General features: G+C 37.1%; 1 protein-coding gene across 3 annotated transcripts in view; it reads right to left on the bottom strand.

Moving 5' to 3' along the window:
- Positions 1 to 21,733, bottom strand: part of ate1 (arginyltransferase 1) — a 79,397-nt gene that overhangs the window by 37,394 nt on the left and 20,270 nt on the right. For 2 of the 3 annotated variants that reach the window (XM_082153407.1, XM_082153405.1), the window contains exons 6-8: positions 20,135 to 20,343; positions 15,205 to 15,333; positions 5,314 to 5,346 (exon numbers count right to left, since the gene is read on the bottom strand). In XM_082153407.1, the coding sequence (XP_082009533.1) occupies positions 5,314 to 5,346; positions 15,205 to 15,333; positions 20,135 to 20,343 (371 nt within the window). Of the gene's footprint in view, positions 1 to 5,313; positions 5,347 to 12,065; positions 12,195 to 15,204; positions 15,334 to 20,134; positions 20,344 to 21,733 lie in introns of all 3 variants that reach the window. The other variant, XM_082153406.1, reaches the window with a different exon arrangement.

Below are 21,733 nucleotides of genomic sequence, written 5' to 3'. Positions count from 1 at the left end.
TCTGTACATGACACTGTATGCACACCTTCTATCTACTTTTTTATACTAATTGAAACATGCATTTTCTTTGAAACATAGTTTCAAAGCAGCTTCACAGAAAAGGCAAATGTTTTAAAAGAGCTACAAATAAACTTGAGTTAAACTGAATATTTTAGTATATCGCTCAGCTTGTGGGAAGGTTACTTGTGATTCATCATGTGTCTCTTTTAACACCTGTATTATTATGGTGGTTATCAGTTTATTATACAGACACAAAACAGATTTTAGTACTTTAGGAGGATGGAATATTAACATTATATCAGTTAGTGAAATTCAACTTTTTTATTTGTATTTAAGTGCTATTCAGTGCCTTTCAAATCTAGCATCTTTAAAAGTATAATCTTTGTTCTACCGCTAAACTGGCACGGTTCACAGCATCCCTGTCTACTTCCTAGATATGTGTTACAGTAAACCCCTCATTTCGTCCGCCGAGGGCCACATTCCATATGTATAGTTTACTTATTTTCATTCAGCGTGCTTGTCCAGTTGGTTGGCGGTTTAAACTAGCTGTCAGAATTAAGTACACACAGCCGCTCAAGATGAAGGTGCTTTCATAGCGCGGCTAGCGGTGATGATTAAGGGCTTGCGGTGAAACTGAGAGCCCATTCTCAGCCTGGCTTTTGGCACCACATGTGCTGCGCCTCGTTTCTGTCAGAACCAGACTGGACTCAAATCCAACGCATGTCATGCTAACCTGCCCTCAGGCAGCGGAGAGCCGCTAAAGGAACGTTAAGCTCTCAGCACCACCTGACAGCCGCCCATCTTTCATCCATAATGATCTGACGGTATGTTCTAGATTGCGTTTTCGCTCTGTTTTAATGAAACGCAGCCTCCACAGAAGTATTTCACAGTGAAAGTATCAGGCATGTTTATGCAGCCATGACCTGAGTGAGGGAAATGGCGTCACCTTGACCCCAGGATCACCTTGCCGGACAGCCTAATGACTGCGTCTGTGCCACTGTGAAGGCAAAGCAAAACAGAGATGAAGCCAACAATAAAGGCAGGGGCCCAAATCACAAGCATATGCTGCCCTGTGTCAGTCTTTGTTTGGCCAGCTTCCTCCAGCCGTGTAGTTGCGTGCTACGTTTGCAGTCGGCATAAGGGACGTCAACAGGCTGTTTGTCAGGTCGCTGGGGTAGTTATCATTCCTCTTTCATGAACGATACAATGGCTCTTCTATGCGTACAAACAACGAGAAGAGAGGAGAGGAGACTACAAATTATGCATGAAATGGATGGATGGATGGATGGATGGATGGATGGATGGATGGATGGATGGATGGATGGATGGATGGATGGATGGATGGATGGATGGATGGATGGATGGATGGATGGATGGATGGATGGATGGATGGATGGATGGATGGATGGATGGATGGATGGATGGATGGATGGATGGATGGATGGATGGATGGATGGATGGATGGATGGATGGATGGATGGATGGATGGATGGATGGATGGATGGATGGATGGATGGATGGATGGATGGATGGATGGATGGATGGATGGATGGATGGATGGATGGATGGATGGATGGATGGATGGATGGATGGATGGATGGATGGATGGATGGATGGATGGATGGATGGATGGATGGATGGATGGATGGATGGATGGATGGATGGATGGATGGATGGATGGATGGATGGATGGATGGATGGATGGATGGATGGATGGATGTTATTCAGAGCAGTGCAATGACAGGTATGAAAGCGAGGCTGTGATCACTTCTAATTTTCCACAGCTCATATTGTCTGGAGTTTTAGTGTCTACTGAAATTTCTCTGAAAAATAAATTCCCGTTAAAAATCAAAGATGCTGCTGTGAATATGGTCTATTATATGCTGAATTCAGTCCAACGTTCCTGGATTCAGACTGTAATAATATAGCAAGACAGATATTCACAATGTACATTGTGAAAAGCACTATACAAATAAAACTGACTTGACTATTGTACAATAGAAAATAAAATACCCCCATTATATTATATTACTTTCCATTTATTGACTACAGAGATTATTCCCTCAGAGCATTAAATGTCAAATAATTATTTCTCAAATGTGGGCCCTAGAGAAGCACTGGGAACGCAGCAGGGCTCAAATGTTATTTGAGTCACACAGGCACTCTAAACACACAGCGCTCATTAGACGCAGCGCTCAGCGACGGCTCATTTAACCCCACGTGGAAACAGCAGCGCTCGATTACGGCTGCCATTTCTCTCAGAGCCGGCACTCACGGCATGGCGTGGGACGCGGCTCCCTCTGCGACGCAGATGCAATGCCTGTACGCGATATATGCAGGCATGTGGAGCTCTGATTACATTATGGGGAAGTGTTTATTAATGTGCTAATGATTTCATTGTGCCATATCCTTCAGATAAGGATGTGTGTCATGCTGGTCTTTTAAGATGACGAGACATGGACAGTTAAAGACTAATTGGTTTTGCTTGTCACTGGAATTAGAAAATAAAGGAAAACTATGGCATAAGTGGTGTATGCCAAGTATGTGTGTATATGCATGTGGAAAAACCAGGGTATGGTGCAAAGGCAGGGTTTGAGGTTTATAAAACCTTGACGACTAATTACACAACACCGCTGTTAACGAGCATTTCCCCTTAGGACAGACATTTCAGGTCAATAAAAGACATTTAAAAAAGCCAAGCAGAAACAGACATACAAATGCAACACAGGCGTGCATCAGGAGAAGGGCATGTCAGTGACGCAAGACACGCTGCCACGCACGCCATGTGACACACACGTGAACAAATACACACACACCTAGATAAATACAACCAGGTGAATGTGCCTAATACATGCTAACAGCTAATCTTCAATTATGTTTGTTTACTTTTGACTTTGCAGGCAAAGTTCAAATAGTGTTATTGTTCATGGATCTTTAAGTGAACGGATATGCCACAAGCGCACACGGTTCTGCACCTGATGCCAATTGCCCCTTTAAGATTTCTGCACGCAGAACCCTGGTTTATCAGTGCATGAAAAAAAGAGTCCTTCATATAGTACTATAGCAATAAAAAGCAATAATTAAACCCATCTTAATCGGTTTCAAGCCACAGCCACACCTGACCATTGATGCTGTAATTACAGCAACATTTCTCAAGCTAAACAAGTGAAAATCACAACACCATTCAAGACAGTAACAACACAGTAAGACAGTGTGACACTGAAGACTGGAGTAATGATGCTGAAAATTCAGCTTTTGCCTAAAACTTCTGAAAGGTAGTGTATATTTTGCTAACTAAGTAAAAAATGGAGGTTTGAAAGAGAATGTAAATAAAAAGTATGAGTGAGTATATGGCATCAACAGCACTGATGTCGGAGCGTCTGGCTAACAGCCTTGACGAGGTGTTAAAAGCATGTTTCTGGTAAATGGTAACAATCTTCATTAGCACAAAGGGGAAGCAGAGTGCACATGTTTCCCTCCATGGTAATACCTTGTTTTGTTGGATATGGTAAAACCACACTATATAAATACCACAGTAAATAAATATTTTAGTTTTTCAGTGCCATAGTTTGTTTTTTTAAGAAAATAGGACTAGGTGTTAAATTCCCTAATAAATCTGGTGTAATGAGATAACGAGTGAAGTTAGGGAGGGTTAAAAGGTGTTGGTGGGGGGAAATCAAGGGTTTAAAACTTCTTACACTTTTATATACAGTACTGTGCAAAAGTCTTGGGCATGTTAATATCCTTTTAAGGCAGTTATTTATATCTTTTGCTGTAGTGTGTCAGTAGGAAATATCAGTTTACATTTCCAAACATTCTTTTTGCCATTAATTGTAATAATCCAGTGAGATTTGAGTATGCACAATGAGTCTGAGAACAGCCGGTATGATCTGATCTCACCATCATCGAGTCCGTCTGTGATTACATGAAGAAACAGAAGAAACTGAGACAGACTAAATCCAGAAGAACTGCGGGAACGTCTCCGAGATGCTTGAAGAAACCTTCCTGCAAAGCTTCCTGAAAAACTATGCGCAAGTGTACCTGGACAAAAGCCGTTTTAAACGCGAAGGGTCGTTACACCATATATTGATTTGAATTAGTTAATAGAAGTTAAATCATAAATAAGTTCAATTTGTGATTTTATTTTTGAAAGCATTCTCACTTTATAGCATTTTAACACGAGTGCCAGTACTTTACTTCACAGTCCTGTAGCTTTGCAGGAAGGTTTCTTCAAGCATCTCGGAGACGTTCCCGCAGTTCTTCTGGATTTAGTCTGTCTCAGTTTCTTCTGTTTCTTCATGTAATCACAGACGGACTCGATGATGGTGAGATCAGATCATACCGGCTGTCGTCAGACTCCTTGTGCATACACAAATCTCACTGGATTATTACAATTAATGGCAAAAAGAATGTTTGGAAATGTAAACTGATATTTCCTACTGACACACTACAGCAAAAGATATATATATCAATTACCATTTACATGAAATGAAAGAATATTTGTGCCATGCCACAGCACTTTTTTTGTAAAGGAATAAAAAAAAATCCGAATGGAAAAACCAAGTCAATAAGTCTTTCAACCTCACTGCAATTTAACATCCCAAACATCAACAAACGTTTGCCTCTTCTGCTCCTCGATATCAAGGAAACACCACAAAGGGATCTCTTGATGATGGCAGTTGGACACGACAGAGATGATCATCTGTCAGGGACAATTTCACTTCACAGTCAACTCATTGTTTGCGTTCCCGTCCCATGTGTGTGTGTGGCCATGCCATGCTGCACAGAAATGTGGCTGGTCTGGACAACACATTTCACTTTTTCCATCGTTTCTTGACAAACAAACAACCCAACAATTACACTGCTACGCAGAGAGCCATTTCCACATGTTTTTTGTCTCACTGTGGCTCTACATCAGTCTCCTATAGACCACTGCGTAAATTAACATTGTTACTGTTATTGGTGGCATTACCCTAAGATTTTATGAATATGATGCCTGTCAAAAATCTAAGTTAAATTTCCCTCAAAATCAAAAGAAAAAAATACATTTTGTATAAAAAAGATTCTGTGCAAAATCATTTTTAAGTAACTTTTATGACTGCCAATGGAAACTATATGTGCACTTTGAGTTCTTCAGTAGAAACCAGAAGTGTATGATTACGAACCGTATGGAACTACTGATGATTATGATTAAATCTGCTTTGAGACTATACTGGACCTGTGCAATTTCAAAGGGAAATCCTCTAAATTGGCCAAGACTTCGGCAAGAGAGGCAAATCTTATTGTACATTTGAAATATAAAAAAAGACTTACCTCTAAAGGGGAGTCACAGAGGAACCTCTTAAACTGTGAGGGGAAAGAAATAGAAAAGAACAGTGTTACTTTAAATTCAACTACATGACAAAATATGAAATACACAAGATAACATAGTTATAGTTAACAGGCAGTCTCATGTATACAGTTGAACACATTTGATATGGCCTTTGTATCATCTTTTCAAATATATCTCCTGTGGTTGTTGCATCCCCATTATTAGGTTGTTAGCTCACATTACAAGACTTTTTACACATTTAAAAACCACGTTTGTTTTCCCACTGGCAATGTTATGGTGTGCATTCATGTCAGATTAGGCTTAAATAGCTATTATCCCAAATTCCTGCTCTCACACACACACACACAATCATGCACTATAGCAAAGTGAGAAAAGATTAATGACAACATGTCTGCAAACAACATTTTGCAGTGTTGGGCTGGTCGCGATGCCCAAACAAACAAATCTATGCTTTAAATCTTCAATTGGACTTTCAACTGTTTTCAATTCTGCTTCACTTAAGAGCGTTTAAATAAACTTGGCTCTTTAACAACACACACAATAGCAACTTTTGCAATCACAGTGATGTAAGACATTTAATATCGTTTACTTAATTTCAAAATGAGTAGCAGTTCGCTCATTAGTTTGTTTTGGCAAAAGTGAGGAGGTAGTAACTGGCTAGCATTGTGAAGAGAGCAAAAGCAAAATGTTTATTAAGGAGGTTTTAAACAACTTTATCTTTGCTGAAGTGGACTTGGTCTTGGTTTGTTTATCCATGACTGACTTACGGGACTTCTTTGTTTAGGTCACAAACAGGACTTAAGGACCGGACTTAAGGACAATAGAACATGCGTACAGACACACAATACGTGTTAGGACACAAAACACGTATGAAAACCATGCACAGGGCACACAAAAGTGAACTCCATCTTGCATTATTTGCATTAAGTTAACTTTGCTCAACTCTGTCACGTCTCTGTCTCTCATGCCATCTAAAAATCGATATTGAAAACGAATGACGTTCAATTGTGTTGTTGCTGCCCCCTGTAAATGTAATGAAAATCCTGAGGCCTCAAATACTTATATTGTCACTAACAACTAACAAATAGGAAGTGTGAGACAAAACTGATCAGATAAAAGATCTTCATACAAACTTACAAACCACAGAAATGCATGAAAGCCACTAAACGGTCCACGATCATTGGCTCTTTTCTCAGTAGCATGTGTGCTGTTTTAGCTGGTTGTCACTGCTTATCCACAGGCCTGTGATACTAATATACCCTGATATAATAGTGAAACAGTATAAACCAATGAGAGAGAAAGAGAGAGGCAGCTTATGCAAACTAAAAACGACAATAACGAACTAACACAAATGCACATTTCATCCCCTAGTATACAGAAAAACACACACACACAGCCAGTCTGGTTGTAATCTGGCAAAACCAGGCTCCTGTGGTTTAAAATGCTGCAAAACAACAGTGAGCAGCTTTGCTTATTGGACAGCGAGAGGGTTGGAGAGAATTAGTCAGCAGTTACAAACTCCATATGGTGATTTTTGCATCTGCAATGTTTAGAGAACTAACAGCGAATGTGGGTTTGAAATCAACAACGGTTCAAAAAAATCAAACAATTTATGATTTTTGTTTCCATTAAATGTTCTTGAACATACAATTTTCAGAGAACTGTTTCTGTGTTACATACACTTACAACTGTACGACTTAAATCAACAAATGGCTCTTTTGCAATAAGGCTCAATTTGCGGCGGTTGTGTAAGAGGAACGTATTGTTGGGAAAGTGGAAGTGAGAAAGATGGGATATGGGAGAGAGGTGTGGTGAGTCACTTAGGGGTAAAACCTGGCAAAGACTCTCTCCTGTGCTGCCAGGAGCTCAACAGTGGGGGTCCGTGGGTAACAGCTCAATGAGAAAGGGCAATGCGGGCAAAGCAGCCATGCATGTTTCCATTAGTCTTCTTGCTGATCTCCTGGAGCCTGGCAGTGAACACCCTGCGTGGTTATTAACTTAAGACTGGATAGGACGAGGATGCACAGATTTACATATGAAGAGTTCAGATGCAAAAGCCTCTAAGTGCCATCTGAACATTTTCTTCTAGAATGATCATTTTTATCAAGCTCGTATATTTAAGTTCAATAATTTCACTTAAATGGCAATGCAAATTACCTATTAATTGTCATTTAAGTGAAATTACTTAACCTAAATATACAAGCTTCATAAAAATGATCATTCTAGAAGAAAATTTCAGATGGCACTTATATACAGTATATATACACATTTACATGCACAAAAGGAAAAAGAAAAGAATGGGAAAGAAAAAGAAAAAGAAAATTATTTTGCTCCATCACCAAGCTCTTACTTCTCAACCTCTCCCCTACAACCACCAACCATATTAGACACTTTTCACAATTCAATCAATTCCTGGTGGGAAAAAAGTCTAGTTCTGTTCTACTTTTTTTTTTCTCTCCTTGAATGTCTTGATGTTGAAAGGAAAACCTCTTATTTGTCAACTACCCATATCTTACATGACAAATGTTAAACACAAGCATCCATGCTTCTTTCACCATGGCTTTATTCTCTCTGTAGCCCTTCTTCAAATATGTTGTTCTGAGACCTTCCAAAATGGCCTTTTGTGAAAGCAAAAAGGTGAACTCTGACCAAAAGTAGGAAGTGAAATGGCTCAGCAGGGATTTGAAATTAAGCAGAACATAGTGAACGTTAGAGACTGGTCATTAATGCTCCATGAAATCTGCTGTTTAGATCAACCTACGTCTGTCAGAGAGCTAATATAACTAGGTAATATACTTGTACATTGAAATTATTCAAGTGATGGGGAGTTTTAAGAAGAGAAACGGCTAATTTTGGAAAATGGCATGCATCATTTAACTTCAAATGCATACATTAACATACATTAATATAGAACGTCTGAGACCCTACAGGATGATGGCATTAGTAAGAATAAACACATACTGTATGAATTGATTTGTGTTCCTCCTCTCCTCCCCGGAGGTACTCCTAATAATTAGTCAGTGTGCCATTGGGAATAAACTCAGTATTTACAGGATTTGTTGTGCTGAAAATCAGTGCCACATGTAGATCAGTCACACCTCACTACAACAACAGAAATCCCTGCCTGTGTGTGTGTGTCTTCCACTCACAATAAAGGGGTGTTTATACTGATTTCAAGCAACAAAATGACTAGAAGTCCTGCATTTCCACAAATTTTGAGGGAAATTAGTTACTGCATAATCAGCCCACAAACTTGCTCCTAACTTACTTTAACATCCAGGAATATAACTTCACCATCTCAAGATGACTTTGATGTAACTTTGTGTCAACTTAGATTATTGAAAAAAGGGGCATGAAATTATAAGACTATGTCTTCCTCATGCTCCTATTCAGCATTGAATGTTATTTTTTGTTTTTGATGTGATTATTATTGTGTCTGTAATAACATCATGACTGAATAAAGAACTTGAATTGAAAAATTGAAAAATTGAATTGATGTAAGAATTCATTCAATTATTAAGATATCATTAAAAAGTTTGGGGTCAGTAAGTTTCATTAAAGAAATTAATACTTTTATTCAGCAAGGATGCATTAAACTGATCAAAAGTGACAGTAACAAGATTTATAATGTCAAAAGATTTATATTTCATATATATATGCTGTTCTTTTGAACTTTCCATTTATCAAAAAATCCAAAAAAATTATTATCATGGTTACTACAAAAATATGAAGCACACAACTGGTTTCAACATTGATATTAATAAGAAATGTTTATTGAGCAGCAAATCATCATATTAGAATGATTTCTGAAGGATCATGTGACACTGAAGACTGGAGTAATGATGCTGAAAATGCAGCTTTGATCACAAGAATAAATTACATTTTACTATATATTCCAATAGAAAAAAGTTATTTAAAATTGTAATATTTCACAATATTACAGTTTTAATGTATTTGTGATCAAATAAATGCAGCCTTGGTGAACAGAAGAGACTTAAAAACATTAAAACACCTTCCCAAACCAAAACTTTTCAAGAGTATAGTGTAAGTTCACATAAATCAAATCACCAAAACAATGTAATTTCACACAGACAGGGAAATGAATCTTGCTGAAGTAGCTTTGCAACACATTTTCTTCAGGGCCAGATCCACCACCAAAGGGTATGAGGAGGTAAAGTATGAAGGAAGAAAAATAAGGGAAGGAATGGGCTGAGAGACAAGACGTGACTTTAGGAAAATCCCCACCTCAATTTAAACACACAGACCAATGTCTCATATCTGAGTGCAATGTCTCGGCTATAACGCTCACGAGGCTGTGCTAATGCAAACATACGAACACCTTCCGCACTATAAATAGAGCTCTGTTATGGCACTAGGAAAGAATCTGGGAGACTGACGGCTCTGACGACTTCATTCATTTCCTGAGAATTAATTAATCTGCTGTTGGCAGAGCCGGGCCAGTTTCCAGGCCTAAGGGGGGCAAAGGCTTCTCTCAGGTTACAGGGAATATCAAGTAGGTCCACGTCCAGTTCACCCTCAGCATCTGTGTACCAACTCGTCTTAACAGCAAACACGTGATTAAGGCGCAGAAAGAGCTTCTATTAATGCACAATCAACAAGTCTGTGGCGGTAACAAACCTTGAGGTTTCAAGAAGATGACAGAGTTTGTTTCAGATATGTTATCAATATGTTATCAAGCTACAGTATAGACATTGATGAACTGGGAAGCAGTTATAGTTTTTGATTGCTCTGCCAAAAGGAACAGTAAAAAACATTAACAAAATATCTATGTAATTACAACGCAAACTTTTGAACAATTGTGTATTTGTGAAGAGTACACAACATACAGTACATACAAGACAAAAAACGGTACAGACAAAATGTACACAAACCACAGATCAATCAGCTATTAAAGGGATGGTTCGGAGTCATTTCAACCTAGGGTCCTTTGCACCATGACATCAGGAGTTTATTTAAATAACATTTGCCTGATGGGTCATGCTACCGCTAACCCGGACGTCGAGGTCACTTCCGTGATTTGGGAAAAGCCTGTAAAAGTCCTGGCAGAAAGTGATGCATAAGGATGTAGTGTAACGATCTAATATTTTGTTGGTAGTACCAGTTTGCAACAATTATTAGTTAACACTAAGTTGTCAACACTTTGGAAAAAATAATAAAAAATGCATCACTTTCTTTTACGTGCTTTTCCCAAATCACGGAAGTGACCTCGACGTCCGGGTTAGCGGTAGCATGACCCATCAGGCAAATGTTATTTAAATAAACTCCTGATGTACTTACAGACTTTCCAATGCCTCTTTTTATGAGTACAGAACCTATTTGTACTACTGTAGAAGTTTGGTACCGTTCTGGGCATTATTAGTGGGGTAATTTACGAGATACACCCTTGGATCCATTAGCACCTGCACTAAACCATCCGGCTGATATCTCTAAATAAGCTCTAACTTTAATAATGTTCGACTAAGGGAAAAAAAGCTTCTGGGGGGGGGGGGGGGGGGTGTTTGGCTCGAGGTCATGGTGCAAAGGACCCTAGGTTGAAATTCCTCCAAACCATCCCTTTAACCTGTCAATCGACATAATCATCAAGCTACAGTGACTGCAATGGGACGAATTTGTGGCTGGCGTTTGCTTGATACTCTTTCAGCTCCAAAGCACCTCTAAAGCACCAAGAATGTACATGACTTGGTGTCTTTAGACATATGGTTCATCCTTTACACAACAACCCCTTTCCCTTTATACTCAAAAACCCTCCAAACTCAATTACATTTAAGATGAAACCACACTTTCACTATATTCATGTTCATTGTTCATTCATGTTAGACATTGTTCAGTGTAGCTGAACCACCAAATCATCAAAGTTTTTTTATATCACTCTTTATATAAAATTAGATTTATCTTGGCCTCCCTTTGTCCTCCCGACAGTGTTTTAATAATGTAAAGATTCCCTACAAACTCCCAGACCGCGAATGTACTTCTTTTATGACATGTAATTAAGTTATGGCTGTGTTTCACAGAGCAGGGTGTGTGTGTATGCGGCCCGGCCCAGTCTATGACTGAAACAACACAATAGAAGAGCTTTAACCGCTTGCATCTCAGCAGATTCACCCAGTCCTAATTCACTCTCTACCAAAACACAGGTGAATTATTGGCCAATCCAATTCGAATGGAGGCCACTGTAAAATAGTTCTGCAAGTAGCCTACTATATACTTACTAAATCTTTTCAACATGCAATATATTATTCACTGACGACATCAGACACAAATGAATCTATAGACACAACGTTACAAACAAAACTCTTAGGTTGAGTTCACACTTGGCAGGGTTGGTTCGATTTAAACTAATTGTGGTGCGATTGCTCTGTTAGTGCGGTTGAATAAGTGTGAACGCTGCTGTCCGAACCCTGGTGTGCACCAAACAAGCAGACCGAGAACGCTGAAAAGACTGGACTGAAATATGAACGTAACATATAATATTTATCAATAAAGTCTCAATATGTCAGTAAATATGTTAATGGATTTGTAGTATACTTAGTATGAAATAATTGTATTTTGGTATAGGTTTTTTTCACTTTGCGGGCATTGATTCTATGCAGGTCTAGCAAAAAGCTAATGCATTTGAGAGAAGTGTGCATATATTTGTGAGTTAGTGAGCAGAGCTTCAGGTTAGTCGGTGTGTTTCATGCAGTTGTGAATGGGCCATGTTTGAAGTGTGTACCTCGCTCTCCCCGCACTCGGACGGAGCATCGCCATGAACGGTCATCTGGTAGCGGGCGTACAGCGCCACTGACTGCTTGTACGACGCCAGGAACTCCGGGTCCTCAAAGCTGACCGGCACTAGCCTCACCTTCAGAGTGATGGAGGGATGATTAGAGGGAGGAGAAGACAGGCGAATAAAGAGGGACGGAAGGGTAATGGGAAATGGAAAAAAATGGGACATAAAAAATGGAGGATGGGGAGATTTGGAGGGAAAGGAAAAGAGAGGAGGGTAATAAAAATGTGTGGATAAGGGGAATGGTTAATACAAATATATCAATGAAATGATTTAAACAACATACATCACATATGCAGTGTTTTTTTGGGTTCATATTCACATTGCAAGCCAAAGTACCCATTCCAACTTTTTGTTCATGAGATCTTTGATATGTGACCTTTATCAGGCACTGGTCTGAACTGGCAATTCTTAATTATATGTTCTTTTAAGAACTCTTCACTTAAAGGTTCTTTGGGAACTGGGGGGAAAAAATGGTCCTTCAATGACATCATTGCAAAAACACCCTTTTGGTAGCTTTATTTTTAAGAGTGTAGTTTGTCATATGAAATTAGAAAATCTCGGTCTCCCCACTGTATTTTTGCACATTTCAGACTAAAACTTCATACAGTTCGACTGACTTGATTGTTTTATGATCCAACAGTAAATTAAATAAGCAATTGAAGAGTTAAAAATATAAATCACATGAATTCTGACTGTTCACATCATCACTTTTGGCATATGAAAGTGGTTCAGAATGGAATTAAACTGATCAAATTCAATGTGATTTGTGCTGATCACAATGAGACCCAAAAAAACTGATTTGCGTGAAGTTTCTTAGAATCGATATTGCATCTTCTTAAATAAAGACAGTAAATAAATATGAACCCAAAAAAAAACTGTAAAAAAAAAAAAACTGCATTCCCAAGCTGTCTTACACTTTACTTTTTTTTTAATTAAAATGCTTTCTTTTTTTAAGCATTTGAGAATTGCTTCAAACCATTTAAAGAAAGTTTTTTTGTAGTGATGGACAACATGTCTGTCACCATACCAATACTGGTTAATTATCAGTCTGATTAGGCTGATATTAGAAGTAATTAAGGCATAATTATGATATGATAAAGTTTAGAAAATTCAAACAGTGTAATCTTCTCTTGATCCAGATTTTTAGAGAAGAGAACAGTTTGGGATCTGTTAAACAGTTTATATGATAATGTTCTGAATCTGCACTTGAAACACATTGAAGCATGTACAGATATACAGCACATGCAAATATATCATGTAGATCATCATACTGGCATGTTTATCAGCCATTGTGTACAAAATAATTATGGTTTGAACGCCAGTAAGCCATGTTCTACATTCCTACAATTAAAAAAAAATTCAAGCAACTTTCTGTGTTTCAGTGTGGAGTAAGACAGGAAAGGGAATGTGCATTATTGATTAAAGTCAGAGTTTGAGGGTAAATGTAGGGAAAGGGAAGGGGCTGAAGGTGAGGCTTGTGCACTGAGGCCGTGAAGCTCTGCTCAAGATCTAAAATCATATTCCCTAGACTATCAATGAACCTGAAGAATTACAGGTTAACAACTCATGTTGAAGGTGATGGGGGATAAGTAATGATCCCTCGACAAAAAAATAATAAAAAGCTTGTTCTACCTCTTCCAATGTGATGAGCCACACAAAATAAGCAGTCTGAGGCAAAAATATCATCAATAACATGGCATCCTTCAGTGTACACACACACACACACACAGCCAATTCAAGAACTTGGAAATGTCAATAAGCTAGAGCAAAAAGCACATATGTTTAGAAAAGTCAAAGATTGAAGTACACCACCAATTCAATCCAACTCAAAACTAAAATTCCCATACGCATGTTCTATATACATTCCTTGTATTCCCATGTTCTCTAATATAATAAAATAACTGATTTAAAGCTGTTCAAGTAAGCTAAGGGGTTTTTCTAGTTGCATTTTATTAACGTGTGTTCCAGTCACAATCCTAGTTGAGATCCTGTTTGTATTTGGAATGACAAAAACATCTCCAACAGATTCAGACTGATTTACAATCAGTCTGACCGACTCATTACAGACATCACAGCATATGTTTGTTACAGCATGTGCTTGTGCACCGATCTCATTCATAATTCATTAAGCATTCCACAGTGCCCAGTCATGAAATATGAAACTGTTAAGCCGTTGTGTTGTTGATTCAGCAAACACTGATGATGACAGAAATTAATGTTAATGGATTGTAATTTCTCACATTAGTCAGCAAATTACTCAAACCTCAAAAAGAAAATTGTAGAAAGGTCAGAGCCGTGGTTCATGTGCTTTGACCCATTAAGCTGTGGTGCTCATGAGAGGGACGAAGGTTTAAGATCTCATTCCCTTTTTTCCTGCTCATCCCATCTTCCTTCCCTTTACATAAACAGTGGTAAAATGCCACATAATCATAAGAGCAAGAATTTTAAATACATTTTTGTGTGGGGGAAAAACTGAGGCTGTATGAAAATTACACGGGCACATCATGAGCAAAAGCATATTGAATGAAACTTCACTACCTAGAAGAAGATGTTTGACTAAAATTGCAGTTTCCTAGTTTGGCTTAAGAAGAGGAAAGAGGAGGTAAAATAACTGTGTAAGAACCCAAACATCTTAACAGCAACAAACTCCTCATTTTACACGAGCACCTGTAGAAACACTGCCCACACAGTGCGGATAGGAGCGTTTTCCTCATTTCCTTGCCATTCGCCCTCGTTTCAGGATTACACTCATACGGTTTCACGGAGTTTCCATGGCTTACATCCATTTATTTAGCCTTCCCTCATTTCCTGTCTGCTTGCTTTCAGTTTCCTCCTTCTCACTGCTGTTTTAAAACACTGCTCATTAAAGTCAGTGCACTGTGATTTTCTTTTTTGCTTCCAACCAGGTGAACATGCTTTCTACCTCATGCTTTTCACCCATCTTGTCTTATATACACAAATGTAAGCTGATGTCACAATCCTCAAAATATGATTTGGTTTAGAGATCAAAGTAGGAGCATGGCCATGTCAAATGTGCTCAATGGCTAGAAAGAGAAAGCCCCTCAGCTCTGGATCCCCTGACCTGGCTCTCGGTAGGCTTGTCAGGCGGGTCCTTGTGAATGGCCATCTGGTAGAGTTTGTACACTTGGTATGAGGCATCAAACGAAGCTTTGAACTGTGGACTGGGAGGGCTGGAGCGCACTAGCCTCACCTTCAACATGAGGATGAGCATCAGAGGGTTAAACAGAAAAATTACAGATTCTTTCCAAGAAACAAGCCAAGTAATAGTACAGTGAGAGAACAGTGAGAAAGGAACATCTTATGATTTGGAATGGAAACAATAAAAAAGTTGTACATGCTGTTTTCTTTATAGCACAAGGGTGAATCTAATGAAACCGTTCCAATATTTACAGCTAAAAAAATGGGAAAAAATAATAATAAAGAAATATGAAAAAACCTATTTGGCATAAAAGTAAATAAAGCTCATTTGTAATTTCAATATTTTTACATTGTGACCATTTTTATCACATTATATTGAAAAAAATTAACAGCCAAATCTCATTTGTAACTGCAAAAAAACATTGTATAAAAAAAAAAAAATTGTAGTAGTGCATTTAAAGTATGCAGATCAAAAAAATTATAATAATTTTGCATTAATTGGGAAAAAAAGACTACTACTGTAATGGAAATCTGATAAAAAAAAATAATATGAAAATAATGGACATAACTAAATTAAATTATCCAGCTGCATAGAAATGTGAGAAAAAAAAAGTGATTTATGTGATTTGAAAGAAATGTGACAAACATATTATATATAATTTTAATGAGATTGACTCATCGGCAAATCAGTGGTCCTTATGCTTACTGCTGCTTACGCCCCAACAAATGAAGAAAACAGGAGAATGTAAAAACAACAACAAAGAAACATGAAAGAGACACATATTCATCATCATATTACAGCCTTTGTTTGTTTGGGTGATATTCAGCATGAGTTCAGCCAGAAAACATTATAGATTATATGAAAGAGTGACTCTCGTGAAAACATAACACGTCATATTTCAACCTAAAATTAAAATGAAAAACATATCTTTGCATTAACAAATTATGCACTTATTATAATATATGACCCAAAATATTAAATATGATTCATCCAAAATTATAATTTAGAAAAATCCAGTGCATATAATGCAGTTAGTTGTGTATTTTCTCAACAGATTTTAGAAGAACGAAACGTGTTCATTGATAAAGAACCACTTCCTGGTCCTCCAAGTGATGCAAACTGTAGAGAAGAGGAGAACACATGACTTCCTGCACCTGCACTAATGATTAAACACAGACCTGCAGTGAATCCGTCTCAAAGTGTCTCCTTATATACGGTTACAAAGGAAACGTTCGGAATTTCTAGGCAAAGTTGAACTGGCTTTCATTATCACATTAGCAACCACTGGAAATTATGAAAAGCTATAACAATGAGAAATACTTTAGCTTATGATATACATTTCAAAGGAAAAATTATTTTAAAAAGTAGCTATATAAATCAATCCAACCAGTAGCTATAAATATAAATGAATGGGTGATTTTAAAGTAGTAGATTTGAAGTCAAGATGCATTACACCAGGTTAATAATAGCAAACATAACTGATTCTCATACGGGATTGGAGCGACATGAGGGTGAATAATTCAAATACGCATATGCACTTACAAAATGCAGGTCACAATCATTCAATTACACGACAGACCAGTCATTCTGCGACAGTCTGAAGACGAAGTGAGACGAAGCCTCATTCAACTCGCTGTATAAGAGTGTAAAAGTCTAACATGAGTTTAAACGTTTAACTGTGTGGGATCAGATGTTATGTTTGATTAGTAAAACTGAGCTTGACATCTAACAGGATCATCAGTGTTTGCACAAGGACAAACTGGCCTCAGAATTGAGGCGGCAAATCGAAATCCAATCCTCCAAAAAAAACATTTAATTGACTGGCAAAGCTGTTCCTAATTAAAGGACCTCTCACTGAGACATTTTCATTGGACGAGGTGCTTATGGTTCACAAGTTCCCCAGAAGAGCATAACTGGGGGATTTAGATTCGCTTTTATTTTATTTGGCCCTCAATGCATATCTCTTATTATTGCTTGGCCAAGTTAATGAAGATATTTGCGACTTTTGTTTCAGATAAACATAAGTAGAGTCTTTTAATCTGCTGGGCAATTCTCTTGAGATGTGGATATTTGATTAAGTGTGTAAGGAGTAACCAAGACAAAGAGAGCGCAGTGCTGTCAAAACAGCTCAGAGATTTCAAATTATATGGGAGGTGAAAGAGGGCAGAAGCAAAGGCTTCACAAACGGAGATTTTAAAAGTTTGAAACGTTATAATGTACCTTTACTGCCCTCTGCAGGAGGAGTTGGGGGATTTTGATAACCATATTCAATCATAATTAATCTTGAGAAGACACAGGCACCTATACTTTTTAAAGCAACTTTCTGGGTTCAGTACAAGTTAACCTAGAGTGAAAGCAATTGTGGCACAATAATGATTTTAACAGAAAGTCTTTTGACACATCGTTTTTTTTAACTAATCAAAAATCAGGGCGACAGTCAAGCACTTACAAGAGAAGTAAATGGAAAATGCAACTTTAACATATGAAGAGTTCAGATGCAAAAGCCTCTAAGTGCCATCTGAAATTTTCTTCTAGAATGATCATTTTTATCAAGCTCGTATATTTAAGTTCAGTAATTTCACTTAAATGGCAATGAAAATGACCTATGAATTGTCATTTAAGTGAAATTACTGACCTTAAATATACAAGCTTGATAAAAATGATCATTCTAGAAGAAAATTTCAGATGGCACTTAGAGGCTTTTGCATCTGAACTCTTCATATATAGACACACACATATATATATATATATATATGTATATGTATGTGTGTCTATATATATATATATATATATATATATATATATATATACAGTGTCAGAGTAAAACTATATGCAAAATAAGATACACGATACATGAGAAGTTTATTCTATGTATCATCTTTTTACTACTTTAATTCATTTTAATATAATTCATTTTATAACTGTATCATTTATCTCCTTTAATTCCTTTTATAACCGTTTTAATTTCCCTTGCTTTTATTTTGTGTTTGTTTTCTATGCAAAGCACTTTGAATTGCCATAGTGTGATTATTTAAATTTCTTTCTATGTAAAGCATTTTGAATAACTGTTTTAATTTTCCTTGCTTTTATTTTGAGATTATTTTTACTCCTTTCTATGTAAAGCACTTTGAATTGCCATAGTGTATGAAATGTGCTATATAAATAAACTTGCCTTGCCATTTAAGTGTGGGGTCAGTACGATTTTTTATGTTTTTTAAAGGAAGCAACTCATGCACAGTAAAAACAGTAAAATTGTGAAATATTGAAGAATTTTTTTTACAAACAGTGATATATTTTTAAGTGTCATTTATTCCTGTGATTAAAGATGATTTTTTAGCATCATTACTCCAGTCTTTAGTGTCACATGATGATTTGCTCTCAAGAAACATTTCTTATTATTATCAATGTTGAAAAAAGTTGTGCTGCTTCATATTTTATTTCGATTAGAAATCCTTTGTAACATAATAAATGCCTAAATGTCAATTTTGATCAATTTAATGCATCCTTGTATTATTTTATTCTTTACACAAAACACAAGGAGAATTTTGGACTAAATGTCCATGCAGTCTTTTTCCATACTATGAAAGTAGATGCAAAGAGGGGGAGTTTCAGTCAATACTGACTTAAATTACTTCAGAAGATTTGAAGTGATTTGAAGTACTTCTTGTATTTAGTAATTTTTGGAGATTGGCGTTTAAAAATCATTGTACTTTTCTTGTAAGTAAAAAAAAAAAAAAAACATTGCTCGCATCCCCTTTTACATGTTACAGAAGAAAGAAAAGCGCTCTTCATTTGTCATTTTTGGGAAAACTATTCTTTCAACATGTATTGAACCCAGAACATTCCACTAATTCAGCATCAAAAGCCCAAGGTAAGGCTAGAAGTAAAATGTGCCAAGGCTTCCTAAAGTAATCTTTTCCCTGTCAAACAATGAGAGCTTCACTTTGATTGTAGTGTGTAAGATAAAACGCACTCCACACGCGTCTGATTGGTTGTGTGTAAACATCTCATTAGCCTGGGTGTCTCTGAGGTCCTTCTCCGAGGGCTTAACGACCCCACAACTGAGATTTACAGAAATGAGCCCTAACACCCCTATTTCACAAGAGATAAAGTGACGTCTGGAAAGGAAACGTGTGATACTCCACGCACTGCTTTAATAGCATTTGTTTTCATTATGTGCCAGAGAGATAAGTGGTAACAAACAGACTTCAAGGACGGAGCTTAACCAGCATCAAACTACACTCTTGACGGTTTATATTTCCACACAAGGGTCTGACACGCAAACTACATTGTTGAATAAATAAATGCACAAATTGTTTGTTTGCAAGAGAAAGTTCATAATGATAAAAAAAAAATTTGTAAAAGAGTTCAGCTTGCTTTTAGTCTGCAAATGCAGAGGATTTTATCATGTATTGTTTCTAAAGTGAACCACTAACCTTGTTCAGATGACAGTGACATTGACTGCTATCCACTTAAGATAATTGAATGACATATTGAAGTCAATCAAATCAATCCAGTCAACAAGCTAATTGAGGGATGAATCGCCCCAGTGCCGTCTCCAGGGACAATGACGTTTGGGGTATGAGATGGCCTTTCATACAGACTTGCTTAGAACGCAAAAACACTGGCTGTTTACCCATGCTGACTTCACCCAAGCAATCACAGCAAAAGCAGGAGAGGATTGTTTGTGAAGAGAATGGCCTGGAATATTTCCCCAGGACACTGTGTGAGATAGATGCAGTTTTGAGATTGGTGCAGGGTCCATTTTTATTGGTGCATCTTCTCCTGCTTTGGCCAGTTTAGTTACTTGACCTCAAAGAAGTATTACATACAAGCAAAGTTCATGACTTACCTCTAAACGGTGCAGCGGGTCATTGGGTAAGTACTCTGTAATGAATTCCTCCAATGATTTGGCCTGATTAGATGAAGATTTTGATGGGGCTGGACTCGGAGAAGATGAAACCGCTTCTTGCTGCTTCAGTTGCTCCTTCTGAAGTCGTTTCTCTTTCCTAATGTCCTTTGCTTTCCGACACAGAGGCCTGTTGGGGTCGGCTCCCTTACCTAGCATTAAGAAGACAACCATGATTGAAGATATTTTCACGTTGATTAACTGTCTTAATGACAGGCCAAGCATTATTGCATTGAATTTTCAGCATCATTACTCCAGTCTTCAGTGTCACATGATCCTTCAGAAATCATTCTAATATGATGATTTGCTGCTCAAGAAACATTTACTATCAATGTTGAAAAGAGTTGTCCTGTTTCATATTTTTGTGGAAACCGAGATTTTTTTCTCCAAATCATTTGATGGAGAACATTAAAAGGAACTTTATCTTTTGTAACATTATAAATGTCCTTATTTGAATTACTTTTTATGAATTTAATGCATCCTTGCTGAATAAAAGTATTATTTTCTCTTATATATATATATATATATATATATAGATAGATATATAGATATAGATAGATATATTACGAACCACAAACTTTAAAATGGTAGTGTATATTTAGCACAACAGGGACAACTTTACTGATGAAGAATTCATTTTTATTATTGATGCTTTACAAAGTAAGGCATGACTTTAAAAACTTTGCCTTTATATACTATACATTATTTGGCACTTCTGACCAGACTCCCATCACTAATAAAAACCCTGAACTCTCAAGATATTGGCATTAGCAAGATTCTACGAAATAATTAGAAGGAAAAGTTAATTTGTTAAAGGGGTCATGACATGAGAAATCAGATTTGCCTTGATTTTTTGACATATTAAAGGTCTTTGTACCATTAAAACATCCTGACACTTGCCTACACTGGATGCAAACGTTGTGTCAAAAGCAAATAGAACCCATTATAAATCACTAACGCTGTCTACACTGGATGCAATGTCAATGTATAGTAAAGTTATGTTTAACACATGGTTTATTTGACACATAAATAAAAAAACTCACTATAAAAACCCACTATAAAAAACCAATAGGAAAATCTAGAAGAAACCAGCGGCAAATTAGACTTTTAGGTTCTGACATCATACCTGCACCAATCTATAGCGAGTGACCGTTGATACTCTTTCCTTTGCAATGGCGTTAGCCAATCATAACTCGTTTACTGACGAGCCTTAAAGGAGCCGACCCTTAAAAACTGATCAGACAGAGGGTTAGAATGAAGGTTGAAAATAACTGTTTTTACACATATCTATATTAGTTTCTTTGCTTTATTTTGTTCAACTTAACATTATAAGAGAACCTCAAAGAACATATTAAAATAATAAAATTAACCATGTCATGGCCCCTTTAAAATGAACATGCTCCTGCATTTGCATTTTAGTTTTATAATGTGACGTGTTTCTGAGGAGCAAATTAAAGGTGGAGAACTGATTTCATCCATTATTCATTTATTGAATGGTGTCAAGTTGGTATTTTTACATTGTTCTAAGTTATTCAACTTAGG

This window comes from Leuciscus leuciscus, assembly GCF_965113295.1.
Source record: "Leuciscus leuciscus genome assembly, chromosome: 22".
In the NCBI taxonomy this organism is placed as follows: Eukaryota; Metazoa; Chordata; class Actinopteri; order Cypriniformes; family Leuciscidae; genus Leuciscus; species Leuciscus leuciscus.
The sequence above is the reverse complement of the archived record's forward strand: the minus strand, read 5'-3'. Positions and strand labels throughout refer to the sequence as shown.